Source organism: Taeniopygia guttata, chromosome 10 (assembly GCF_048771995.1).
Source record: "Taeniopygia guttata chromosome 10, bTaeGut7.mat, whole genome shotgun sequence".
NCBI lineage: Eukaryota > Metazoa > Chordata > Aves > Passeriformes > Estrildidae > Taeniopygia > Taeniopygia guttata.
The window spans coordinates 18,257,809-18,283,699 of NC_133035.1; the positions used below are offsets into that span (position 1 = coordinate 18,257,809).

At 49.1% G+C, this 25,891-nt stretch overlaps 4 protein-coding genes across 11 annotated transcripts; 2 read left to right on the forward strand and 2 right to left on the reverse strand.

Annotated features, from left to right (window-relative positions):
- Nucleotides 1–1,485: 1,485 nt before the first annotated feature.
- Nucleotides 1,486–3,410, reverse strand: KBTBD13 (kelch repeat and BTB domain containing 13). Its single transcript, XM_030281041.4, has one exon. It carries the CDS (start codon nucleotides 3,267–3,269, stop codon nucleotides 1,887–1,889), a length of 1,383 nt encoding a protein of 460 aa, XP_030136901.3. The 5' UTR covers nucleotides 3,270–3,410; the 3' UTR covers nucleotides 1,486–1,886.
- Nucleotides 3,401–19,624, forward strand: RASL12 (RAS like family 12). Of its 7 annotated transcripts, XM_072933790.1 has the most exons (8): nucleotides 5,015–5,460; nucleotides 5,696–5,812; nucleotides 5,892–5,948; nucleotides 7,040–7,113; nucleotides 7,197–7,387; nucleotides 10,171–10,310; nucleotides 15,440–15,679; nucleotides 16,137–19,624. In XM_072933790.1, the coding sequence occupies exons 1-8, from the start codon at nucleotides 5,064–5,066 to the stop codon at nucleotides 16,166–16,168; spliced, it is 1,248 nt and encodes a 415-aa protein (XP_072789891.1). In that variant the 5' UTR covers nucleotides 5,015–5,063; the 3' UTR covers nucleotides 16,169–19,624. The 7 variants fall into 7 exon arrangements, with proteins under 7 accessions (XP_030136908.4, XP_072789889.1, XP_072789890.1 ...); XM_072933788.1 differs by having other exon boundaries at nucleotides 4,894–5,453; nucleotides 5,696–5,948; XM_072933789.1 differs by having other exon boundaries at nucleotides 4,894–5,453; nucleotides 5,696–5,948; nucleotides 18,703–19,624.
- SLC51B (SLC51 subunit beta) lies at nucleotides 9,020–12,271 on the reverse strand. Of its 2 annotated transcripts, XM_072933794.1 has the most exons (5): nucleotides 12,181–12,271; nucleotides 11,384–11,524; nucleotides 10,873–10,963; nucleotides 10,065–10,164; nucleotides 9,020–9,707 (listed from the first exon to the last, which is right to left on the reverse strand). In XM_072933794.1, exons 1-5 carry the CDS (start codon nucleotides 12,218–12,220, stop codon nucleotides 9,684–9,686), a joined length of 396 nt encoding a protein of 131 aa, XP_072789895.1. In that variant the 5' UTR covers nucleotides 12,221–12,271; the 3' UTR covers nucleotides 9,020–9,683. The 2 variants fall into 2 exon arrangements, with proteins under 2 accessions (XP_072789895.1, XP_030136911.2); XM_030281051.4 differs by having other exon boundaries at nucleotides 9,020–10,164.
- A 653-nt stretch (nucleotides 19,625–20,277) lies between the features above and the next one.
- MTFMT (mitochondrial methionyl-tRNA formyltransferase) lies at nucleotides 20,278–25,878 on the forward strand. The gene is made up of 9 exons (XM_030281982.4): nucleotides 20,278–20,437; nucleotides 21,201–21,413; nucleotides 21,820–21,942; nucleotides 22,756–22,858; nucleotides 23,413–23,488; nucleotides 24,038–24,129; nucleotides 24,654–24,735; nucleotides 25,049–25,131; nucleotides 25,440–25,878. Exons 1-9 carry the CDS (start codon nucleotides 20,313–20,315, stop codon nucleotides 25,638–25,640), a joined length of 1,098 nt encoding a protein of 365 aa, XP_030137842.4. The 5' UTR covers nucleotides 20,278–20,312; the 3' UTR covers nucleotides 25,641–25,878.
- Nucleotides 25,879–25,891: the final 13 nt, after the last annotated feature.

The following is a 25,891-nucleotide window of genomic DNA, read 5'->3' on the forward strand; positions in this document are numbered from 1 at the left end:
CTGCCTGCCAAGACTCACACTTTCCCTCAAGTGCTACACTTAAAATCTTAAAACCTTTTGCATTTTGTTGACAAATATCTTTGTAAACCCCTAAACTGTCAAGAAGCAGCATGTGGAGGTGAGGAGGAGATTGTATGACTTGGTGTTGGAGCTGGAGGGTATGGGTGAGCCTGCCAAGTTCTGTGGTCTGGGGTTGGCCACAGGAGCTCAACATAAATATTTTAGTAACAGAATTATTTTAACTTCATTTTAATGGATGTTTAAGCTGTTTGTTCAGCTTAAAATTGTTTTAAAGCAACATGTTTCCATGTGCTGCTCTCAGGAGAAGACAATGTGAAATGTTAATTCACAGAATTCTGTGAATTGTGTGAAATGTTAATTGGCTTTGTCTGGGAAGGGGACAATGATTTAATTTGATGGGTTGCTCTAACATGCCACCTGGGGACTGCAATGCTGCTCAGCTCACAGTGCCCACAATGCAGAGCTGGGACAGGTCTGTCAGTGTCCCCTGCCTCCCCCGTGCCACCACCAGACCTGCAGCTCCACCAGCAGCAGTCCCCTCATGGGTGACATCGGAGTGGTGGCCTGGACCAGTGGCAGAGAGCAAATGGGGACAAGGCACATCCAGTGGTTTTCCATCTGGCTGTGGGTGCAAGCTGGGGTTTTCTGCTTTGTTTTGGTTTGCAGTTGTGTTGAGTGGGTTTATTCTCAAATGTGGGAACTGTTTTGAAAATGCTGAGAACTTGGCGGGGATCAGCAGCGGAGATATCTGAGGCATCCCAGCTGGTATCCCTTCTGCTCCCTCCCGGCCTGGACAGCACAGGCAGCCCAAAGCCTGCCCCATGGATGGGAAACCAGCTGAGCTGCTGCCCTGGTCTCTGTGGTCACAAAGGGGAGCTCTCTGCTACCCAGCCATCCCCAGAGCTGGTGCTGAGGGCTGTGAACCCTCAACACCAGGTAGTGGGATGTGATGGGAATAGATCCTCTGGCTGTGGAGCTCTGCAAGCCTGGTATCACCATATAATGCCTCCCTAGCCCTCATTCCCTTTTGGCACTCTCTGTGCTTCCAAGCTTTGCCATGTCCTCAAAAGACCCTGACTTGGCTCAAGCAAGTCTCTGGTAAGAGCCAGCACTTGCCACCCTGTTGGGTCTGTGCTGGGGCTTGAGGGGGGTGATTGATGGTTCCCAGGTCCCAGAAAACCCTTGGCACATTAAACACCTGATGCCCAGGAGCTGCTTTCCTTCATTCCCCATCTCCCCTCCTCCTCCCAGGACCCCACTGCAGCCACAGAGAATTCCCAGGGGAGTGCGGGGCTCTGTGGGAACTGCACTCCCACGTGAGGCTCTGAAACTGAGCCGCAGCTGAAAAAGCATTGGGGGCAGAAGCGAGTCCTGACACAGATCTCTGTTAGAAGGAATTTTCCTTCAGAAGCACGGGAGGAAAAAAATCCACAAGAGTAAATGAAAAACACAGCAATGAGAAGCTTTTCTATAGCTTTCCTTTTAATTCCGGCATGTAATGAATGATTTCCCATCAAGGCAGAGAGGAGGTGGAATGCTGCACACCCTCAGAGCACAGTCAGACTAAATAAATCCCATATTTGCATCTCTGTGGTACCTGTCCTCTGCAGGAGCCACAATGTCCTGCACACAGCTGGCTTGTGAGCTCATGGCTAACAGGACTTTGTGCCCATGCAGGGCAGGAAGAGGCAGACAGCAGCTGCCTTTCTCTCTGGCAGGGTCTAATGTCACCTCCAAGGTCCAACATGATGCATCCCTGGACCTGAGCACAGCTCCATGGAGGAGGAGAGGAGCCCAGGGGAGCAGTGAGTGCAGAGCTGAGGCCATGTGCAAGGAGAGCATCCTGACATGGGATGGGGGACCAGCTACGTCGCAATGTCATGGTCACGTCTTGGCAGCCGCAGGAGGAAAGTCTGCAGGGAGCCGCTGCGTGGGAAACCTGCCCGCTCCTTCTTCTGCTTCCAGGTCTCCTCTTCCACCGAGTAGAGGAGCGTCAGCATCTTGTTGACGGTGTAGATGGTGTCACCCCTGACGATGGCGGTGAAGAGAGCTCCCTTGCTGTTCATGAACTGCCCGGGCAGGGCACTCCACTGCCGGGACGTCAGGTTGAAGCAGTCGATGACACAACGCAAGAAGTCGTCGTAGGGGCCGTTGCGCATGACATAGAGGTTGTCACGATGGGCCACCATGCAGTGCCCGTAGCTCTGGTGCCGCTTGAGCTCGGTGACGGGAAGCCACGCGTCTTGCTGGGTCTCGTACTCGTAGATGACAGTGGTGTCCAGTGGCTGCCACAAGCAAACGAAGATCTGCCCCAAGGCTTGGGCACAGGGCGCTGCTGTGCTCGGTTGCGGCAGGTCAGAGACGAACGTCCAGGTGCTGGAGGCCAGGTCGTACCTCTCCACGGACTTGAGCGAGATCTTCTCGTACTCGCCGCCGATGGCGTAGAGGCAGCCCTCGTGGCCCACCAGCCTGACATCGTAGCGCAGCTGGTGAGGGCTGGGGAACTCGCTCCAGGCATTGGCATCAGCGTCGTAGCAGAAACTGCTCTCCACCACCTGCTTGTTGGCCCCGTAGACGCCACCAACAATGTAGATCTTATTATCCATGGTTGCCATGCCGGCTAGGAATGTGCTGGCGCTCAGCGGAAGGCAGGAGAGGGTCCTCCATGTGTTGGTCTCCTCGTCCAGGTAGCAGATGGTCCTGGAGAGGTCCTCCAAGAACTCAAAGGTGGGTGTGTGGGCACCCACTGCCACAAAGGTGCTGGGTAGGAGGGCTTCCACATAGGCCAGCAGGTCATCGGGGAGGCAGTCCAGGTACTCCTCCAGCTCAGCATAGCTGTCCCTGATGTAGAGTGCAGCGCAGTGGAAGAGATCCAGGAGGCCGAATATGGCAGCGGCTTGGTACAGCAGGATGCAGTTGTCAGAATTGATGGAGTGGATCAAGTATTTGGCCAAAGGCTTCACCTGCAGGAAGGCAGCACATTCCACTGCCTGGAAGGTCTCCTCACTGCCAAGGACGGGCCTCTCGCCTGCCAGCACCCGCAGCATGGCGAGGAACCCGGCTGCACTCAGCTCCCCCAGCCCGATCTCCTCCTGAGTGCTCTCCCTCATGCCCGAGCGGAAGAGGGCACGGAAGTACTCACTGCTCTCCACCAGCAGGGTCTTCTCCACCGAGAATGACTGCTCCTCCACCCGGATACGCACCCGCTCTGGGGGTCCTGCCTGGGAACCTTCCTCTTCTGGGGTCATCCTCGCCTGGGACCTCAGCAGCTCTCAGGGGTGGGGGAGGACCTGATGCCCCTCGGTGCTGTGCCCCTCCACAGCCTTCTCCGGCCTTCTCCACCCTTTGATGCCTTTGCTTCACTGCCCGGCAGCCTTGTAATATAAATACCTTGGGCTAAAGATAGCTGAGCTCGTGACCGGGGCCCTTCAAAGGAATCCACCAGGCTCAGCTGCCCCCCCAAACTCAGGCAGGGTTCCAGTGTCACCAGCCAGCACTGGGCACGGCAGAGGTGCCTAGATCATCCCATAGAGTGTGCCCAGCCACTCAGGAGAAACCGGGTTTTGCTCTCTCCTCTCTCAGGGATCCTCCTTATGATGCCCTAAGGAACAGTCTCCAGCCTGGGGAGGGCAACACACTTGCATGGCTGGGAGGAACATCTGGCTGCACTATTTTTTTTTCCTTTAAAACATAGCGTTTACAGCCCAGGGAGATAAACAACATCAGCAAATCTCACTGCCACCCAGCTTGGCCATGGGAAAGGGGCTTGGCTGTTTCTCAAGTGTTGCTATGGGTAGGGAGAGACCTTCCTTTGTGACCCTCCCTATAGCAGCAGCATCTGCAACATCCATCCCAGCTGCAAGGAGCCATAAGCCAGCCTGTGCTTCACTTGGGGATCTCATGGTGAGAAAAAGGAAGTGCAGCAACCTCTTCTCACCAAAAAACCTCCCTCTGGCCTCAGGGCTTGCCCAGCTCCACATAATACCTGGCTGTGGGAAGAGATAAACCTCTCTTTACTGACCCAGTGCTTGAGAGTGAGGAAAAGTGTTATTTGTGTCACATCACTTGTCTGTGTGCTAATCACAGATTTTTCTGGCTAGAAATCCCATTTCAGCTCCGCCATGGAGTGCCAAGGAAGGCTGACATCAGGGGTCACCTGGGGGCTCCTTCCTGGATCTCCCCATTACTACCTGTGATTAGTTTGCAGCTGGTGTTTTCTTTTGATGAAAAATTTAACCTGAGCATCTCATCCTGTTGAAGGTCTTTTTGCTTCCTCCTTAACCCCCCTCATCCCAGCAGCTGGGAATTTTCCAAGCAGTGCTTGATAGCAAAGCTATTGCCTCAGAGTCATGGCCACAGCAGGTTCCCCCAAAAATCGGACTTTAGAGGAGATGGGAGAATTTTGCACTTGCACCACTGTCATTGATCCTCATGGATATCCAGCTTAAAATACCATGTTTAGTTCCAATTGCTTTTAAGCACCCTAGACCTGTGACCAAAGGGGGTCTGGGGTAAAGGGTCCTCAGAGGGGCTCTGCTTCCCGCAGGGGAGTTACCCCCATCCTCCCCATCACTGGGGCTTGCAGGGACTTCCACACTCCCAGACTATTTTGGGAGGGTTTAAAAATATCCTGCCTGTATGAACGGGCAATATTCCCAAGGGCGCAGCAGCCCCGCATGGCCACGGAGCAGCCTTGTCCCCCCAGCCTCGGCTGTGCCCCCCGCAGTCCCTCGGGGCCGGCCCGGGGGCCGCATCCTGTGCTCCCAAAAGGCTGCGATCACCATGACAACGCTGACTTCAGCCTCCGCCACCTACTCGGGCTCAGAGCCGCTGGGTGCCGGCTGATGGATTGGTACGGGCACTGGTGAGTACTCCCCGGGCTCCCTCTTCCTCTTGGGACCGAGTCTTTTAGTTGGGAAAAGGGCATTTAAAATCTCGGCCTCGAAAGCCTCTGCCGGGAGCAGGAGGTGTCGGTGCTTAACTGCGCCCGAAGGAGCCGGGCAGGTGGTGCCCGGCCGCTGCTCCTGCCTGCCGGGGCTGTGATGAGTTCGCCGGCCTCAGACAGGACAGAGGGACCAGGTTTGGGCTGCTGGGGACACGGCGAGGAGCTGAGGGCTCACGAAAGTCCCGGGACATGGCGAGGTGGCCACCAAGCCGAGGCACCGCAGGTCTCACTGCCCGAAGCCGGGGGAGCTCGGGGTGCCGGCGTGTGCTCTGCCGGGGGGACCGTCCTCGGGGTGGCCGGGGCAGCGTGTCCAGCCCCGCGGCGTGGCAGCTTTCCTTACAAGGAGTTTGGCTGGAGCCCGAGCAGCGGGAGCCGCGCTCGCCTCCGCCTGCCTCATTCATCGCAGCCCCGGCCGTGCGGGGGCCGCTGCTGCCCCGGCCCCGCGCTCACGGAGAGCCCCGCGTCCCCTCCGGCCCTGGCTTGTAAGGTGGGAGGTGCGTTTCTCTTCTCTTTCTGGGCGTGATGGGCTGGGGGGGTCCTTCTCTTTCGGTGGGGCGCTGGCTGCCACTGTGGGATGAGGATGCCAGCCTGGCTGCAGGATGCGGATGGAAGAAGGGGATCGCCCACCCTGGTGCTGCTGAGCCCTGGGGCACCCACCAGCCAGACAGTGAGAAGGTCCCTGTCCGACATGGCAGCGGGTGCTCCATGTCCCCCCGCTCTCTCCCGCAGGACCGAGGATGTCCTCGATGTTCGGCAAACCCCGAAACAGCAGCGAGCGGCCGCCCCAGAGTCCCCTCCCCGAGTGCAACGTGGCCATCCTGGGGTGCAGAGGGGCCGGCAAGTCAGGTGAGACGGGCAGGGCAGGGCATCGGGGAGCTGCCTGGCACGGGACACCTGCCTCACCTGCCTCTTTCACCTCCTGTAGCTCTGACCGTGAAGTTTCTAACCAAGAGGTTCATCAGTGAATATGATCCCAACTTGGGTAAGTAAGGCACGTCCTTATCCCATGGAGCATTCTTCCCATCTCCCACGTTTCCCATGAATGTGGCATGTAAAGAGAAAAAAAAAAAAACAACCCACCCAAAATTATATAAAAAACAACAAGAAGAGCTGGATTTGACCCAAAGCCATCTGCAAAAACAGAGGTGAAAGCAGTGCCCTCTCCAGGGGGACTTCCCATGGGAACGTTGGCTCCTTGCATTGCCCCCAAAAAAACCAAAAGCTGAATTCTTGAGGCTCTTTCAGGAGCATCTCATGTCTGTTGCACAGAGAAAAGGCTGAAGAAATGAGGATGGGTGCACAGCAGGCGACTCTGGGGCTGAGTTTTGCAGTGAGCAGTTCTGGGCATTTTTTTTTTTCAACTCATTTGAGAAATTAATAACTATTTTTCTAGGCCGGACTCCAGGCTGTGGGGAAGAACCATAAATGATTTATCGGGGACATTAAGGAGATGTGGATCTTGTCCAAGAACCAACTCCAGCCCCTAATAATTCAGTGACTCTTAGAAAGAAGGATAAATCCTTTCTTCCTTAGATATTTTTGGGAATGTGGTTTCATCTTCCCATGTCAAAACCTTTCCGAAACACATCCGTTAAAAGCTGGCCTAAAGAAAGCATCTTTCTCCTGGGGGAATGGCTCAATGGCTCTCCCTGCCTGCCCTCCTTCCAAAAGAAAGGACTGTTCTTCTCTCTTGATTTATTGGGAAACAGTCCCATGTCAAGCCTCCAGATTGCTTTATCTCATTAGGCCATGGCTTTTAGATAAGGGCCGGGCCCTGGGTGCAGTGATTGTTGTGCCAAGCTCCTTCCCCTCCCTCCTTCTCATGTGGGAGCCCACACTTGCAGCACGTGGGGAGAAATAAGCGCTCCTAGCCAGGCTTGCCCAGCAACATCACCACCAGTCCCCCAAAATAAAGTTGTCTCAGGAAGGAGTAAGGTGGGAGGCATTGGTGGGAGGATGCTCCTCATCAAGGCTGAAATTTTCCCATGGTGTCCCAAGCATCCTGGGCTTTGCTTGGCTTTGAAGAAGACAGGATGTGCGAGCCCATCCTCACCACCACCCTTTTTCTTGCAGAGGACACCTACTCCTCAGAGGAGCTGGTGGACCAGCAGCCTGTGCTCTTGAAGGTGATGGACACTGCTGACCAGGTAAGGCATTGTGGGCGTGATGACCAGCTGGACCATGACTTGACCACGACTGGACTGCAGCTCAGCCACTCCTCTCACCCCAGGATGGCCCCAGGAACTGTGAGCGCTACCTGTGCTGGGCCAGCGCCTTCCTGGTTGTCTACAGCATCGACAACAGGAAGAGCTTTGAGGGCTGCCAGCGCTACCTGGAGGTGCTCGCCCTGCATGCACGGGGCTGCCAGCGCCGCTGCCCCGTGCTCCTGCTGGGAAACAAGCTGGACATGGAGCAGTACAGGTACAGGGCATGTGGTAAGGCTGCAGCTCCCCGTGGGAGAGAGCTCACAGATGCCCATCCCTCCTGCTGGGATGCAAAACCCAAATCTTATTTCTTCACGGGTATTTCCACCCCCATTAGTATTTGCAACATCCTCCCACATCCCTAAAGTTTCTGTTCTCCTGCCTGAGGGCTGATGTGTTTATTTTGAGCCCGTTGATATTTTCAGTAGGATGTTTTTTGGCTGAGTGGTGAGGCAGCGTCACCATCCCTTGCAGGGCTTGAGCCAGAGGAGCCCCTCTGGACATGCCCTTCCCTTCCCTGGAGCCCTCTAGTTCCAGCCCCACTGCCAGGACTGGATGTGCCCAATATGTTTTTCTGGCCTTTTGTGCTGCTCTGTGGTCCCACGGGCCCCTGAGTCACGTGCATTGCTGGAACCCTCTTGCTCCCACGATGGAGGTATCCCCACAGCAAGGACCTGCCCATCTCCTCCTCCTCGCTTCCCAGTGCACCGTCATCACACTCACCCCTGGGTTCCTGGAACACATCCCTCACAGGAGAAGCTGTGTGATTCCTCAGGGACACAAAGAGACCATTACTCTGGAATTTTGGGAAAGGCAAAACTCTTTTGGACTCATGTACCTGCTTGTCCCAGGGCAGGGATGGGCAGGTGCTACCTTGGTGCTCTTTGGGAAGGAGGTGTGGGATGCACGATCTGTTACCTGCTTCTTTTTTGGGTGGCTGCTGTGCCCCAAAGGATCCTGCACCCATCCCCTCCCCTCTCGCCAGGCAGGTGCTCTCAGCAGAAGGGATGTCCCTCGCCAGCAGGTTTGGGTGTCTCTTCCACGAGGTGTCAGCGTGCCAGGACTTCTCTCGGGTGCAGCACGTCTTCCACGAGGCCGTGCGGGAGGTGCGGCGCCAGGCGGAGTGGAACCTTCCCGTGCAGCCACTCTTCATCTCTGAGGAGCGGCCCTGCCCACCCGTGGCCACGCCGGTGGCCCTGCCCACCCACCACAGCTTGGCCACCTGCACCTTCAACACCCTCTCCCCTGTCAACTACAAGGAGATCCCCTCGGTGGCCCAGGCCAAGCTGGTCACCGTCAAGTCCTCACGGGCTCAGAGCAAAAGGAAGGCGCCCACGCTCACCTTGCTGAAAGGCTTCAAGATATTTTAGGACACATCCCTGTGGGCTGCAGAGAGGGAGGAGAGAGACCCTCATCCACCCCCCAGCTCCACAGCAGCTGGGACCTTCCATGATGGACTCACAGGCACTGCAGCAGCCGCTGGCAGACGGTGGCCCCGGTCTCTGTGCCGGGGCAAAGCCAGCAGTGGCAACCTGGCGAGCAGGCAGAGTGCCAAGGGTCTGACATGGGCTGTGGCATCGCTCTGCCTGCCCCTGCCCGGTGCTGCTGTGGTGTTTGCACCCTGTCCTGCCACTGCCACCGGGGCCAGCCCAGTTTTCTGTGAGGATGCAACAGCTCCCAGAGGAGCCAGAGCTGTGGATACCATTGGGAGGGGAAGGGCCAACCCCATGGTCACCAGCCAGCTTGGGCACCTGGCCCACAGCTACAGGAGCCCAGGAATGAGGAACTAATCATTAATCCAGCATGGAGGCACCCATCTTGTTCATCCCACAGATCCCCGACTAAGCAATAAGTAGGAGGAATTTTTATTTTTTGTTAAATCCAGATAAAAAAAGGTGCAGATACTGTTTCAGCTGCTTAAAGGCCTAAGGTGGCCTGAAACTGATACTCACACATCAAGCTAAGTCACACCAAAATTGCTGCTTTTTTGCTCAACTATTTTACACTATAGCATCCCTTTCCAAAGTCTTTGCAAAGAGATTCTTTGCTGACAAGGACATGGTCTGCAAAGCCTGTGTTTAAAAGACTGATGTATTTCCAATAATGTCCTAAATTATGTCATGGCTTCTACACGTGTCCAGTGGAGGACACAAAAGGAATCTTGGAGCAGACCAGGCTCTACCTGTGCCTGAGCCAAGGTCAAGGGCTGGACATTTGGTTTCAGGTGCTCTATCAGAGTAAATGTTCTGCTTCTCCATGGAGTTGCAGTTACTTTGCAGAGTAAAATATCCATGTGTATATTTGTACATATAGCCATATATATATATATATGACCTTACTGACAGAGAGATTTAATATGTCATTTTGATCAACCACTTTGGAAAGTATTTTAATAAAGAGGATTCTGAAAAGAAGAAAAATGTCTCAGCTTCGGTGTTGCTGCTTTCCTGATGGGATGTGAGGGTGCTTTCCCTGGCTGACTGCAGGCCAAGCTTCCCACTTACTTCCCTGGCTCAGGTCCCACCTGTTTGCAGCACCTGAGGAAGGAGACAAAGCTGGCACTGGAGGGAAGGCTAGAAGCAGCCAGAGCAGTGGGGGAACACCAGCCAGGCAGGAGCTGAGCCCAGGGCCCCTCCTGCAGGTGCAACTCTGCTGCTTTCTTTTTTCACCCTTTTCTTTCTCCAGGCTAAACTGCATTTTTAGACTTGCACGTCTGTGAATTGAGACATTCTGATATCCTCCTTAAGGCCTAAATGGGCTGATTCCAGCTGCCACTATATGGCCTCCTCAGACATCACTGTGTACAGGGACGTGACAGTCCCGTCCTTCCACTGGACGGTCACATCCCCTGGTCTCTGGTCCTGGGGCCCTGGCTGCTGCTGTAGTGACTGAACCTGGCTGTATTCCTGCACAGGCATCAGGGCTTGCTTGGCATCGAGGTCAGTCTCCTGTGTGGTTTGTGCTGCTTCTCCATTCACAAGGATCTTCCTTTTCCTGCAGGGAAGGCACAATCAGGACACACAGAGTGAAGCAGCAAGCCCAGCCCACATCTGAGGGCACCCAGCCTGGTGAGGGTCACAGCCATCACTTTACACCGTGTTCCTGGAACACACCAGCTGCTTGTGGGCAAACGCCGCCAGGTGAGCTGTGCCAGGTAAGTGCTCTGGAGTGTTTGAGCACACACAGATGTGGGATTCGCACTCGGAGAGCACCCAGCTCCTGACGGCAGGAGCAGCACGCAGCCAGCCATCACTAGAGGGAGAGCGAGGCAGGCTCGCAGCAGTGCTAAGTATTTGTGCCTTAGCAAACAGCGAGTTGCTTCTCAGCTGCGGGGTTGTGCAGCAACCGGGGAACCGTGTGGGGATGTGGATAGGCTGGGAGTCCTACTTCAGAGCCCGTGTACTTAGGGGAGAGCATCTCACACCACCGTTATCATCACTTCCCTCCCAGCAGCCCTGTTGGGCTGGGCAGAGCTCTGCAGACCTTTATTTGATCCAGGACCCAGAGAAGGGGCTTGTTCCAAGTGACAAACTGAGCAGGCATCAGGCAAGCTTTTATAACAAAAAATGGTTCAAAGGGAGTTTGTCTTTGCTCTTGTCCCCATTACTCAGGGCTTCTCCTGCCCTGCCAAACCCCTATTTGCCTGGGAGGCTTTCAGGGTACCACCACACACCAAAAGATTCTCAAATTTTCCTGTCTCACCTGTTTCGGACAATGTTAATGGTCAGAAGAACAAGACCCAAAATCATGGTCGCGAGGGAAAGCGCAAGAACGGAATAATTCCATGTTGAGGCTGAGGGAAAGCAGAGAGGCAGTGTTAGCAGGCAGCACAGTGTGACCCACAGAGCCTGGCCAGGGGTTTTCTGAGGACATCCAAGATGCTCTGTCCTCGATTTTTGTAGCTTTGAAGTTGATCCTCATGACGCTGACTTGCTGCTATGTCAATCTGCTCCCTCCACCCTGCCAAAATCACAAGAGACCTTTGCTCTCTTGGCAGGCTCTGCCTGGAAAGAGGCTGAACCCCAGAGGCACTATCTCAGCAAAGCCTCCTGACTGTCTTCACCTATGGCCTGCTTATTCCAGAGGCAAGACTGAGGGTTTGTGTGTCTGGGGTAAATCACCTCCTCAGGCAGTGCCCTCAGGCATCTCTGTCAGGCAAGAAAGTTAACAGCCAAGGGCTGTGCCTCAGCCCAGGAGCACCAATGGGACTTACGGTCTTCTCTGCGGAAGAACCAGAGCAGCTCCTCCAGCTGTTCCTGTTCCAAGCCCAGTGGAAGGGTAACGTTGCCTGCTGTGTGCTCGTCCACGTGTGTGCTGGCCAGGGTGGTTGGGAGGTATTTGTGCTCTGCCTCAGCTGTGGTGGAAAGATGCAATAGTCACTCCTGCAGCCCTTCAGACTAGAAGTGACCTTCCCCTTCACTCCCAGGGTTGCCCAGCACATCTCTCCAAGCAGGCAGAACTCAGCCCTGAGCCTGATCTCATGCAGTGGGAAGTGGAAAGTGTTTTTGGCTGCAGACCCCATTATGGTGAGGCAGCAGGGCTGCAAAGACTTCAGAATGCTGATAGGGCCTTTCCACATTCCTCATCTCCCACCAAGGAGAGGCAGCTCCGTGTGCCACAATTCACCAAAGAGTTGCCTTGCCAAGACCAGTCCTGGAAATCTGACTCTGGACCACAGTCCTCCAGCAATAAATTCCTATTCATCAGACCGGCTTGTATACACAACTTGACTCTAGCATTTTTTATCAAAATCTTCAGTGTCTGCAAAGAAACCAACATATAAATGTGGCCAACTCCAAGCACAGAACATACGCACAGAATGCAGATGGGAATGACACCCAGTTCAGGAACTGGGGTGCAATTTTTAACTTGGCTCAGTCAGGCTGCTGCTGGTGTATACTGAGGAAAATAGCCCCATAGAAAGAAAGAAACTGTATTTCCAGGAAGTTAAGGTCTTTGCACATATGACCTACTTTACCCACACCATTATCCTTTAAGCTAAGACTCTACCTTGCAGCAGGAGAAATGGGATTATCCAGAAGAACTTCATATTTGTATATGTGGGTGGGAGGGATCACGCCTTCACAGTATTTCTTCAGCGGAGATGCCTGCAAAATACAGAGAAATTAAGAAGTTGAGAGAGAACCTGATTCCCCTCCCTACTCAGCTCTTTTCAGAGGGGAGATCTCATGTACCCCAGCGTCTGTTTCCTCCTGAGAACGTGAGTCTGACCTGCCAGGACAGGGTGCAGGAATCCCTGGACCACCAAGCTGACAGCAGAGGGGGTCTGGCACAGCGTCTGCTGCCCGGGTTGGACTCCTTGCCGAGGTGAACCTGTACAGATGTGAGCTCAGCTGCTGTGAGCCAGCCCCTCCCCAGCTGACAAAGCTTCCCTGCTTGTTCCCCTGCCATAATCTCCAGAGAACATATACTTTGCATGTGACAACCTATTGCCAACCCATGGATGGCAGAATATGGGTGTGGAGATGAGGAAGTGGAAGGCTGAGCTCCAGGAGGAGGCAAGGCTGGCTTGCCATTGAGGCTGTGGTGTTTCCCATCCCTCAGGGAAACACAAAGTCCTCCTTGACCTTTAGTCCCTCATTTATTAGTGGCATCAATCCAACTTTTATGGCTGCTTGTCCAAATTAGTTCTTCAGAGTCCTTGGAAGGGACCTGCCCTGAGCAGGGGTTCCTGGCTGTCCTGGTGAGACATTGAGGTGGCTCTCCCCAGCCCACTGCTCGCTGGCCATCACCCTCGGGCAGGTCAGTGTCACCACATCACACCTGCATCCCTCAGACATTCTGGCCCCACAGGCCATTAATTATTATCTGAAGACTTTTACGTCAGTCTGATACTCCCAGCTTTTACCTGCCTTTGCTGTGTGGCCTGGTGCTGTCTGAAACTTGCTCCCAAGCATGTTCCACTGTGCCAGGCGTGTCAACAGCACTGTTGCTGACTCCTCAGGGAAGCATTTGTCCTGTCGGTTATGGACCTAATGATTGCTACTATTTCCCCCCCCATTCTAAATGTCTTCACAATTCAAAGTTCACATTTTATAGCTAACCAGGCATTCAGGCTTACTCCCTGCTGCCAGAAAACCACCTCCTAGCAATTCTTTGAGGAGGGGACTCTCAACTACACGGTCCACTTTGTATTTCAGAAAATACGGGTAAAGCTGCTCCCTGCAGTTAGGCGTGCCAATTACCCTTCCATCCAGGTAACCTTTAGCTTATTTACATGGATCACCCCTCACAAAGGAGGAAATAAGTTATTGGTGCCAATGAAAATAAGTTACAAGTCAGCTGCACGCTAATAAGAAGTGGCACTTGAATGTGTTAAATCTTGCTGTGCAAGGCTTCAGAGTAATCATTTGCTCGAAGAGGAATATTTAACAAGCATGTTGCTGATTTTCCCCTAAGGTGTTTCATAAGCTATGGGCTACCTCCTGGTGTCTGTGCACAGCAGGGATGCTGGAAAGCTGCTGGAAGTACTTTGCTACTTCATCAAGTAGTAACCAGCAGCCGAATCTCCCCAGACATGGATGGCCAGAACTTTGTGGGTAAAACACAGCAGCAGAATGGATATTTATTGTGTATTAACAGGACATTTAAGTAAAAGAGTTTAAAACTTCTGTTATTTTAGAGATCTTTTATATCTAAATCACATTAACAAAATTAGTTTAATTCAGGAAGAGATTGCTAAAGGCATCTCCTCCAGCCTCCGCCACACAGCTGCTCTGTCCTGCTGCCCACATCCCAGTGTGGGGAAGCTCCACGAGACCAGCTGGGACAGCGTGGGAGATGTTCTTCCCCACTGCTCCCCTGCCTGCACATCTCAGCAGCGACTCTGGTGGCTGATGGACAAGGATAAGCCCTTAGATCCAGGTCTCTGCAACTCCAAGCGTGCACTTTGGTCTCCTCTCCCACTGAAGGCACCCAAGACCCTTTCTGAGGTTGCTTCCCAACTTGGGTGCAACAGGGAAAGCTCAAATGAGAGAGAGCTCATGCATTTTATGCTCATATGGAAAGAGGCAGAAAGAACAAAGAGGCCAGTGCCTCTTAAGAAACATTTTACCTGTGTTATTTTGAGTTTATATTGACTCCTGAATGTCTTTGTAATTTCTTTCTTCTTGCAAATGGGATTTTTAACATCAAAAGCTGCAAAATCTGTACAGTATTATGTATTTCAGGAACAAAGAGTCACAGAGTCACACAACAATGCTATTTCAAATCCTCCTGCAGATCTGTAGACTTTGTTAGCATTCAATGAAATCTCAAGATATTACAGGAAAATGTCAAGGGATTGCTTTTTGCTCTATGCATTGATCCCAGCACTTCAATGGTAAAAACCTTTCTCATAATGAAAGCCCTTCAAGTTCTGAGACATATCACATGCAGAAGGCAGAGCTGAGGGATTGGTGCTCTAAAGGTTGGCATAATCCAGCATGGGGGCTGTGCCATGTGGGAACATAGGAGCACACACGTCCACAGCTGCACGTGGACTCTTTGCAGCCAGAGCAGAGCACGTGGAGCTGTGAATCCACCCCGTGCTTGGCTTCTGTCAGCTCTGATATTCACAGTTGCTCGCCAAGACACATTTTGCCCTTATTCTGCAAATGAGAAGTCTTTAGATACATATTATACTGGTTTAACTAAAGATGGGGAGAAATCTTTTGGAAAGACCATCAAGTGCAGCTTCTGCTGAGATGATAGTGTCCTTCTGGGCTCCATATTCAAAACTCACTACACAGTATGGGACAATGCATTTAGAATATCTCAGTCTTTTTAAATTAGTCTCCTCTTGTCATCCAGACTCTCTCTCTGGTGGTTGTCCTATCTTAGCAGATTGCATTAAAATGGGTCAGTAATTTCATATACAGTATTAAAGTGGGATGTCCTGTCTTTGGGAGTCATAGAGGATATATATACAATATCACACCATAGACATGCAAATGGATGGTGTGGTTTATAAAGGTACATTAAGGTCTGAACTCCATTAAGGAACACAAGGAATTGTTTAATATTTAAAATATTTAGGCAAGAAGGCAGTCTGTGCTATTTTTTAACCTCTGTAAAGTAAAAAAAGCTAAAGAGCAAATCTAAGTTATATTACACATTTTCCTTTGACTGCTTTAATATGCAGGAGTTACCTCAGTCTGCTTCTTACTCACTATTCAGACAGTCTTTCCTTAAAAAGCCTGCCTTCACTTAAAATTTCCAAGGATTCAAGCTTTCTAACTGGAATAAATAAATAAGCCTTTCTTTACAGATAGCTATAAATTAACCCAGCAGCCAGTGCAGCAGGAATGCCCGTTAATCTCTGCTAACTCACCAGAAACGTGGAGTTCCCAGCAGAGAGGAAGCTACATTTCTTCTTTAAGCCCTGTCATGCGAAGACATCTCCTCCAAGCACCGTGGTCATACAAGGTTCCCTGTGCTCCTGCTCTGGGTCTGCTACGAGCTGTGATTCACTCTGCTCCTGAGTCATGTGTGAAGGCCAGTTCAACAGGTGAGGTACACTCCAGCCCCTGAAAAAACACACCTCTTTAGTGGGACCATTTACAGCACGAGGTGAATGACCTTTTGCCAAAGAATGAGCTGTAGCAACTTCCACTTTATTTGCTCAAGTTATTGGCATAATCAGTATTAAAAGAGCACGCTGAGTAGAATGACACTCAGTAATAAGTTACCCTTCAGTTAAAATAAATGATAATGTTCACTCTGCATTCCTCATTGCATACAGGAAGCATGTCCTGATAAAGCAGATAGTATCCTTTTTTTTTTTTTTTTAATGAATGGCCATTCTAAGGCTGTCAGAGCATCTTACCAGAGCAAACTATGCATGCAAAGCTTGAAGCACCAGTCAGAGATTCTGCCATCCCAGTTTTATAGGTACTGGTAATGCTTGGCTAAGTCAATACTCTGCTAAGAGGCTCTGCAGACTGATGTGCTACTTTTTGTGACAGCCACATTGGGAAAGGAGGATTCCTCCCCCTGAACTACCTGATTCATGGTGGATCTGCACACTGCAAAGCAAGAGAGATGCATCTCACCGATGGGCTTGGGACACACAGCTAACTCTGGTTAGCTCCAGCTGAACTGCAGATGGTAGCTGTAGTATCCACGTGTTTGTCCTGTTCTTGGAGGCTTTCAGCTTGAAATAGTGTTCAAGGCCATGTTTGACAGGGCTTGGAGCAATCTGGTCTAGTGCAAGGTGTCCCTGCCCATGGCAAGGGTATTGGAATGAGATGATCTTTATGGTCCCTTCCAACACAGCCCATTCTACGATTCTATGATCTTTGGCATTGAAGCTTTGTTCCATTGTGAGTAATCCTTTGAATCCCATCTCACATCCAGAGTTTCCCTGGGCAGCCCCTGTGAAATATCACCCAGCAGACATGTGCTCCCCAAACAGAGATATTTCACTGCTCAGCCTCAGCCTGGCAGTGATCAGAAGAGATCTCAGAAACGCATCCCCCAGGAAACAAGAGCTGCTCCCTGCTGCTGGAAGCATGTCCAGGCAGGACATCCCACCACATGGCAAATTGTGCCATGTTTCCTTCTCAATTCCAGCTGGATCTTTTTAGAAGAGCCACCACAGTGGGGAACACTTTTCTAGCATCTTTGGGGGCTTTTTGTTGCCAGGGAAAGGGTGCACAGGGATAGGGCAGTCTCACAATCAAACCCTCTGGCCTTGGGAAAGCACAAAGAAGACACTGGCCCCTGCAGAACAATCTATGAGTAGGGGGCTGGAGACACTGGCCATGGTGAAGAGGTGACTGTGACATAAGGATGGTGACTGCAAAACCCCAGAAAGTTCCTTTACATCCCAATTTTCTACATGGCTTGATGTACAGGTAGGTGGCTGAGATATGTTTAGGACTCAGCATGATGTACACAGAAATAAAACCAGTTTTCCACTGGTTAAAGTTGGCTCTTGTGCCCAGTAATCCTCTCCTTTCCCAGAGAGCCACAGACGTGCTCAGGAGTGCTCCTCTCCAGCGAGGGTGTATTTGGTTCTGTGTCTCTCCTGACAACACTGGCACTGGTTAATGGGAGATCTCTTTTTACTTCTTGGAGACACTTGCAGCGTCTTTGGCCAGGAAGCAGAATGGAGATAAGATCTGATTTGTGTTGTTCCCTCCTCGGATTTGTCTTCACTACTCTTGGGAAGAATTTGTCTGACCTTGGTGTTTTAATTTTGCTTATCTTTTTTGATCCCTTCAGTGTCTTTGACCTGAAATGCCTGGTTACAGAATAACTAAACATTCAGGGTTGGAGTTTTTTTCTTTCCATGTAGAAAAGCAGAGTTCAAATGCAGAAAGCAATTTTTTTTTTTTTTTTTTTTTTTTGTGAAACAATCAGTTGCTTTCATTCTGAAAAAATTTATATCAAAATAAATCTTCAGTTAAAATTCAGGAACACTGCTTTGAAGGCAGAATAATGAATAACAGCCATAATGTGTTTGAAATGTGCTGTCATAGCAGAGCCAAGGATGAATTACGTGGGAGCAAGTGTACTGGAGGGAATTGAAGTCCACTTCAAAAACTCACTGCAAATTAAACTTTAATCACTTTGTGCATATGTCTGGCAAAAGCTCAGCATGGAGTTACAGCATTTCCAGGAGGCTTAACTACAGCCAGAAGTGAGAATCCATCTCTGGGCTTAAGTCCTGGAGGAACAACAGGTGAAACTCAACACACAGTGAAATGTTCAGTGCCTGGATCTGATACCTGGAAATTAACACTGAGCAGCAGCTGGATTCTGGGTTCAAACCCACAATTTTTGGGCAATCCAGACATACATGTACATCCCTGGGCTTTCTGAAGTGTCACTGATGAATCCAGGGCTTCACCCAAGACCTCAGAGAACTGGTATTTGCAGTCACCACGCAGGATATCTCCTTCCAGCCTTTCTTCCGGCAATCACCCTCACTGCCTCTGGAAACCATGAGTATTTTTCAGCATCTGAGATAGTATGAGGTCAAATTTTTCACCATAAGAGATAAGGCTTGAAATTACACTCCGTGCTGAACAGTCTGGGGCCTGACAGCCATGAGTGCCTGTAATCACTTAGTTATTGTGCAATGACAAATTGTTCCCTGTTTATGATAAGTCAGACTGTTCACCTTCCCTTCTTTCCAAGTCACTTTCCAACATGAACCACGCTGGGAGCTTTAATCTCTTCTCAAGCACAAGCCATTCCTTCATCCTTGCTAGCCTCTTGTTTATATTTTATTTTTACTATCACCTTTCATTCATGCACAAAGATGAGGTGACCAGAGTTGAAGTGTACTGCCTGTGACTAAACCAAGTATTTTCATGGGACTCCCCAGTTAATAGAGAATTGTAAAGTTTTTTGAGCATTTGATTTTTGCATACTGATTAGGAAATTACCTCAGTATTTGGTAGCATATTCTCATTTTCTCAGGGTGCAGGAATGTAAGACCCCAGTTAGGATGGCCTGACTATTTTTTTTTTTTTTTACCAGCAACAGCAATTTTTCATTTTTTTCTCCTTATTACCACCACAGGAAACAATGGCATCTTCAATGGCTGAAAGAAGAAAACCCTAATGCTGGGAAAAAGACATGAAAAATGGAAGGAATACATATAGCATTGCTTAATGCGATACAAAATTTCACTTTTTTTGATTGATCATGTATCCAACATAAAATTCTGCCATCCATTTTCCAAGTAATTTACATATTTCCACTGGCATATAGGACATCTAGACATTCTCACACCCCATGCTGCAGAAATTCCTAGTGTCAAAGATTGTAGGATAGACTGTGATTTAGATGTGCAGGGAATTTGTGTATGTGATTTACATTAAAAGCTACACAAATATACCATCTTCCCATGGAGAGAAAAAAATGTACTTAGCAGAATGATAAAATATTTTCATACTTACGTTATGGGAGGAGACAATTCTTTAAGTGGTGATTCTGACCCCATAGTTTATAAGAAAACATTCTTTGAGTTACTGTCACTGTTAAAATGAAGCTGTCCATGGAGTCAGAAACTGAACTCTGTTTTTCAAATGCTGTCAGAGCCAGATCAGTGGCTGTGGGGTCAACACCCCTTTCAATCCTTGACATTTTTCTGCATTATCTTTGCACTGAGGCAGCACGGACAGTTCCTGGTCAGAGTTAAGGGGCCACGGGTGACACCACTCAGGAGCATCGACACTGTGGGGCTGGAGCCATCGGCAGCACAGACCTTGAGGGCTGCCCTGATGGCTTCTACCACCCCACACCAAGATGATGGAATTGTAAGGGCTGGAAGGGACACCCAATCCAAGCCCCTACCAAGGCAGGGTCACGCGGAGCATGGACACAGTGGGCCGTGTCCAGATGGGTTTGGAACATTTCCAGAGAGGGACACTCCGCACCCTCTCTGGGCAGCTGTCCCAGCGCTCTGCCACCCTCAACACAAACATCTTCCTCAGACTGAGATGGAACTTCTTATGTTTTTATGTATGGACACTGCTCCTCATCCTGTTGCTGAGCACCACCCAAAAGACCCTTGCACTAGCATTTTAGCACACTAGGAGATATTTTTATGCATTCAGTCTTCTCCAGGCTAACCACATTATGAAGGCACTATGGTCTTAGAGAGTATCCAAAGGAGGCCACGAGGATGGGGAAGGGTGTGGAAGGGAAGCTGTGTGAGTAGCAGCTGAAGGCACTTATTTTGTCACTCATGGTGGTCTCCAACCTCCTCCTGAGGGGCAGCAGAAGGGCAGACACCGCTCTCTTCACTCTCATGACCAGTGACAAGACACAAGGGAACGACATAAAGATGAGCCCGGGGAGATTTAGGCTGGATGTCAGGAAAAAGTTTTCAGAGCGGCCTCTGGAAAGGGCTTCCAGGGAATGGTCAGGACCCCAAGGCTGTCAGAGCTCAAGAATCGTTCGGACAGCGCTCTCAGGCACAAGGTGGAATTATCAGGGCGTGCTGCGCAGGGCAGGACATCCCAATAATAGGTTGAACTCATTGATCCTTTTGAGTCCCTTCCAACTCGGGTTCGCCGACAATTCTATGATTTTATGAGCACGGCGGCGCCGCCTCAGCCCTGAGGGCGGCCCCGCCGCGGGGCGGGTCCCGCCGCGTCATCGCCGCGCGCGGCCGCAGCCCCGCGATGCGGGCCCGGGTGCTGCGCGCCTGGAGCGAGGGCGTGAGGGCGGCGGGGCCGCCATGGCGCGTCCTCTTCTTCGGCACCGACCGCTTCGCCGTGACCACCCTGCGCGCCCTGTGGGCCGCCGGGTACCGCCCGGGCACCGGGGAGAGGGGACTGAGGGGAGACGGGGCCGGGAGAGAGGGGCAGAGGGGACACGGGAGGCAGGGACGTGAGGGAGGAGCCTGAGGGGGGAGATGGATCCTGAGGGGGGAGATGGACTCTGAGGGGGGAGATGGACCCTGAGGGGGGAGATGGACCCTGAGGGGCGCGATGGACTCTGAGGGGGGAGATGGACCCTGAGGGGGGAGATGGACCCTGAGGGGGGAGATGGACCCTGAGGGGCGCGATGGACTCTGAGGGGGGAGATGGACCCTGAGGGGGGAGATGGACCCTGAGGGGGGAGATGGACCCTGAGGGGCGCAATGGACCCTGAGGGGGGAGATGGACCCTGAGGGGGGAGATGGACCCTGAGGGGCGCAATGGACCCTGAGGGGGGAGATGGACCCTGAGGGTGGAGATGGACTCTGAGGGAGGAGATGGCCTCTGAGGGGCGCGGAGCCTGAGGGGACACAGCAGGGGCTGGGGAGGGTGAGAGAGGGGTGGGCACCGAGGGATGGGAGATGAAGGCCGGTGATGAGGCTCAGAGGTTATTGAGGGATGAGGTGGAGTCGCGCGGGAGGGACCGTGGGTTGGGCAGGGAGGATGACAGAGAAAGGAGCCTGAGCTTGGGATAGGGACCAGGATCACAGAGACTGTGGGGATTGGCACAGGGGCACAGCGAGGGTGGAGGTGACCCGGCCCTCACCTCAGTCTACCTGCACGACGCCTTCAACACCTTGTCCACTGCAGGGAGCCCAGCGAGCACTCGCTGGTGTCCCGGCTGGAGGTGGTGACCCTGCCCTCCCGCCTGCCCGGCGACCTGCCCGTGAGGAGCTGTGCCAGGGAGCTCCAGCTGCCTGTGCACGAGTGGCCACACACGGGACCCGCGGGGCAGTTTGATGTGGGTGTGGTGGCATCTTTTGGACGTCTTCTAAGCGAGGAGCTCATTCTGCAGTTCCCATAGTAAGTGCGTGGACTGGACATCTGTCACTGCTTCATTAGCAAAGCTGCACTCTTGTTTTGAGGCAACATCTGTGACGTGCAGTAGGTGAGGTCAGCTTCCCTGGGTTCATATGCTTAACCTGAGCCCTATTGCTGTCATTGTGAAATTCAGTGTTCTTTGACACGTGTGTAAATTTATGCAAATATTCAGCAGAATGTTTGCCTTTATTCCTCACATCTCTTTCTGTGTTTGCTGAGAAACTGAAGTCTATATGATGTGAATTTTCCTTCAAGTGCATATTTAAGCCAGTAACACATGAGAATGTATGTATGTGCAGATAGTAGTTTCACTGTAATATATATTGCACTACATTTAGGTATGTTTCAGGTACCATTCCTGTTCTAGCTTGTGAATATTTCATTCCAGTGGTGTGCTGAATGTCCATCCCAGCTGTCTCCCACGATGGCGTGGTCCTGCACCCATAGTCCACACGGTGCTTCACGGTGATAAGGTGACTGGGGTGACAATCATGGAAATAAGGCCAAAAAGGTAGGTTTGGTGTGCTTGGCAGACAACTCGTTGCTGTTGCCTCTCAGGGCTTTAAATAATTACTGCTGAAGTAATAATTTAACTCATTCTACATAACCACAATTTTTTTTAATATATGTGATTAATTTTAAAGTTTGAAACACTTAAAAATGTTCATCTAACTATATGAGATTTGCCACAATTACAGTATTTTAATAAGTGTGCAATTTGCACTCCGGGCCTGATTTCTAATTGTTAGCATTATCACAGGGAACAGACAGAGAGCAGTCACACAGTTTTATCAATAGGCTTGGTATGACAGGACAGAAAATATCTGGTTTTCAGACTTCAGAGTTGTCTGTAATGTCCTGCAAGTTTTTTCCTTCAGAAAACAAGAAATTGCCTGTCCAGGCATGGGGAAGATTATATGTTTTAGTTTCAGCCCAAGCTCTGGCTTAAAATGCTTGTGAAAATATATTATTTTACTTTCCTTTCTTAGCTGCTTGTCTAATAATAGATCTCAGGAAAGTGTGAAGCAAATTTCATCTTAAGTATTTCAAGTTGTTTCTTCTTAGATCTCATGTTCTGAACTGTAAATTGTGTGTTCATATCAGTCTCAGCTTGCTGAAGGGAACCTTGCTGCCAAGATTAGTATTCTCTTCCTTGTGTTGTCTTGTGAACCAAACATTTGATAATGTGAAATGACATATGAAAAATAGTTTTAGAGTGGATAAAAAAGGATGATTAGTAACTGATCTAATCTATTGAATGCAGCCTTTTGAACTGCTATTTAAGCTTCAGCTTCTCCACTAAGGTTTGTTTTCTGCCTTGCAGGTTTGATGTAGGTCCAATTATTAAGCAAGAAGAGGTTGCTGTTCCTCCCCGCTGTACAGCACAGGAGCTGGAAGGGATGTTGGCAAAGATGGGTGCGAGCATGGTAAAGTCCTGCCAGCTGTGTCACTTCTGACTGGTACTTTGCTTTTAACATGTGCAAACAGAATTCTTACTAATCTTGTTCTCAGCTGGCTTCAAATTGAGGAGGAGGATGATGTGAAACTTGGTGTTTGTGAGCACTTTGCCTTGCTGAGAGGAGAGCTCAGTGGTCTGTGATCAGGCATCAGTGTCAATCCTGTGTGTTGCTGTTGTGATTCTATTCAGTGAAGAGCCCAAATGCTGTGGAAACAGTACAGGCTCTTTCTTTTAAATGAATGTCTGCTTTTTTATTTTAATAGTCAGCTTTTGTCCTGTTCTGGGATTAATATCAGAGAAGTGATCATCCATTAAAAAAACCCTTGAGTTTTATAATTGTGATTCAGTGGGAACGAATGTCTTTACTGTCTCTGTGTCAAGGATATGCATTTTCTGAATATACTGAGCCAATTTTCTAAAAGCTCACAGGACAGTTTCACTGTTGAAAAATTATGTTTTACTTTGTTTATTATTGCTTAAACTTATCTTGATTAATACTCTGTTCAAAATTTAATTTTGCAGCTGTTAGCAGTTTTGAAGAACTTACCTGAAAGTTTAAAAAATAAAAAAGAGCAGCCAAAAGAAGGAGTAACGTTTGGTAGGTACACATTGTTTTCAGTATGACTTGTTAATTTTTTCCTTTGTCAGCAGGAAAATTAATGTTTCCTGCCGTGCTGCATTGTGGTTTTTTTAGATTAGTTTCTCAATATGCTCTCTTCACTACCTTCTTTCTCTGGCTTAAAAAAGTTAACACAGGAGAAAAAATGCTTTAGAATTCCTCAGACTTACTGCATTTTTTTTCCAGTTACTTGTACAATATCAAAATCACTATTGATGTCACAAGATCTGAGTTTGTTATTCTTCATTGTTGTAATGCAGATAGAAGGGTTAGAACTGTACTTAAAAGCATGATACAAGTTTGCAGTGCAATGGGTAAATAAAGAGAACAACTGAGAATAAAAAATAATCCAAATTTAGATGTTTATAAAATCTTTTCTCCGTTTTTTTTCTGAGGTACCATGGCTGGATGATAGGCCCACAATTGGTCAGGAAAAACCAAGGTTTAAAACAGGATAAAGTAGCACAGCTGTTTGCTAAAAGATGTAAAGCAAAATAAGAAGTCTTCTAATTTTTCTTTTCCCCACAGCTCCTAAAATCTCTATAGCAAAGAGTTGTATAAAATGGGAAGAGCAAACAGCTGCACAAATAATTCAACTGCATCGTGCAATAGGAAGTATGGTGAGACTGGATTTTTTGGAACCCTTTTTTGTCCTGTAGCATGGCTGAGTTTGGTGTAGATATTTTAACTAATCACTATACCTCAATTTTAGTTATTTTAGCCTCTGTAACCTTGCATGTGTTCTAAAATCCTGGTAGTTTGTCATTAGAGGTGGAATTTTCATGGAATTGATCCCAAATGTGGAATCAGCTCAAAAATTTTATTTTGTTTCCTTAGCTCTGAGATTTTCCCTGATGTATTTGAGGAGGTTTGGAATGCTACAGTGACATCTCTGCATGGCAGTAAACAGTGCAGACAGACACAGTGAAAAGCTGTTGTAGCTAATTGTTTAACTAATTTCCGCATAGACTAATGGTTTAAGTTGAGGAAGAGTCAGGAAAACTAAGTCTGATAAGAAAAATCTTCTATCTAGACATACAGCTAAATTTTCCCTTAATGTTAGTTTCACAGGTACTTTGCTTGAGGAAAAAATAGCCTGGAAATGTGAAAATATTCTGAATGTGTCATCTGTTTCTGTTTCCAGTTTCCTTTGCAGACACTCTGGAAGGGTACTGCCATTAAACTCCTGGATTTTGTGGAAGTGGATAATATGCCTGGTTATTTTGGTATTTACTCTTAAATTATTAAAACTTTTAAACCATTTCTTTAAGAATCTAAGTGCAATGTGGGCCAAGGTGTGTGACTCTGATCAGGGCTTAGTGAGTGTTCATGGATCAGATATGGAGTAGTGCCAGAGAATAATTCTGTTCTGATTGTTTCTGTTCATTTGGTCGTAATAAAACACAGAATACAATAAAATATTTTTTCAGCAAAATAGTGACTCAAGATGGTTATCATGCTTCAAAGGAACAGAAGTGGTTCAAAATTTTGTGTACTTTTTTGGCATAAAAATGCAGGATGATCCTTCTTTGCTTTTAGATCAAATACAAAAGGACTGTGAAGTTGTTCCTGGTTCAGTGCTGTTCCATAAAAAGTCCCAAACATTGATGGCTCGCTGCAAGGTAGACTTTATTTGTTTTATATTCACTGCACTAAAGATGAGCTTTTTAGTATTTGTGTGGTGCATAACTTTTATCTTAATTATCCATTATTAGTTTCTGTACTAGTTTAGATCAGCACCTAATGTTTTATTTGATCCTTAAGGTTTTAATTTCCATTAACAGGCTTTGCACATTTACAAGCAAGAATTTGACTTGTAAGCCTGATGACATTAATTTAAATGTCTTCTGTAAGCCAGCCTATGGGAGCTAAAGATAGCTCTAAACATGAAGGAGCTTACTGCCTTTTTTTTTGTTGTTTTTTTATTTAGGAAGGCTGGGCTGGAATCAAAACAGTCATTTTAAAGAAGAAGCTTACAGCAGTTGACTTCTACAATGGATATATGCACTCTTGGTTCCAGCAGAATCCAAGAACAGTTCATCGGGAATGCAGATTTCAAACACTCAAACTTAGCACGGCAAAAAAGACTCTGAAAGAGAGGAGAATATTGGTACAGGATATAAAACCATAGATGTCTTTTTTAATGTCTGTAAGTTAATATAAAATATTTCAAAGACCACCTATAACATTCAACTTAATTAGGGGATTTCTTCCCATAGTGTTTGACCTTATTGTCATCCACATGTTTTCATGGTGGTTCCCGAAGATACTTCTTCTCTTTCTTTGTTAAGGAAGAGAATCTCCATGAGTGCTGTAGATATTGAATAAATCCGTTTCCACTGTTGAGAAATAAATTTATTTTTATACAATGTTTTCAGGGTG

What these genes read in the sequence shown, in the direction of transcription:
- KBTBD13 (XM_030281041.4), bottom strand. Translation starts at nt 3,269, where the DNA reads ATGACCCCAGAAGAGGAAGGTTCCCAGGCAGGACCCCCAGAGCGGGTG.
- RASL12 (XM_072933788.1), top strand. Translation starts at nt 5,064, where the DNA reads ATGAGTTCGCCGGCCTCAGACAGGACAGAGGGACCAGGTTTGGGCTGC. An exon ending in TGATGGACACTGCTGACCAG is followed by an intron (nt 7,114 to 7,196) that starts GTAAGGCATTGT and finishes CTCTCACCCCAG; the next exon opens with GATGGCCCCAGGAACTGTGA. An exon ending in TGTGAAGGCCAGTTCAACAG is followed by an intron (nt 15,680 to 16,136) that starts GTGAGGTACACT and finishes TTTTTGTGACAG; the next exon opens with CCACATTGGGAAAGGAGGAT.
- SLC51B (XM_030281051.4), bottom strand. Translation starts at nt 12,220, where the DNA reads ATGAAGTTCTTCTGGATAATCCCATTTCTCCTGCTGCAAG. An exon ending in CCCATTTCTCCTGCTGCAAG is followed by an intron (nt 11,525 to 12,180) that starts GTAGAGTCTTAG and finishes TTTCCACCACAG; the next exon opens with CTGAGGCAGAGCACAAATAC. An exon ending in GTTCTTCCGCAGAGAAGACC is followed by an intron (nt 10,964 to 11,383) that starts GTAAGTCCCATT and finishes GCTTTCCCTCAG; the next exon opens with CCTCAACATGGAATTATTCC.
- MTFMT (XM_030281982.4), top strand. Translation starts at nt 20,313, where the DNA reads ATGCGGGCCCGGGTGCTGCGCGCCTGGAGCGAGGGCGTGAGGGCGGCG. An exon ending in CTCATTCTGCAGTTCCCATA is followed by an intron (nt 21,414 to 21,819) that starts GTAAGTGCGTGG and finishes ATTTCATTCCAG; the next exon opens with TGGTGTGCTGAATGTCCATC. An exon ending in ATGGAAATAAGGCCAAAAAG is followed by an intron (nt 21,943 to 22,755) that starts GTAGGTTTGGTG and finishes TCTGCCTTGCAG; the next exon opens with GTTTGATGTAGGTCCAATTA.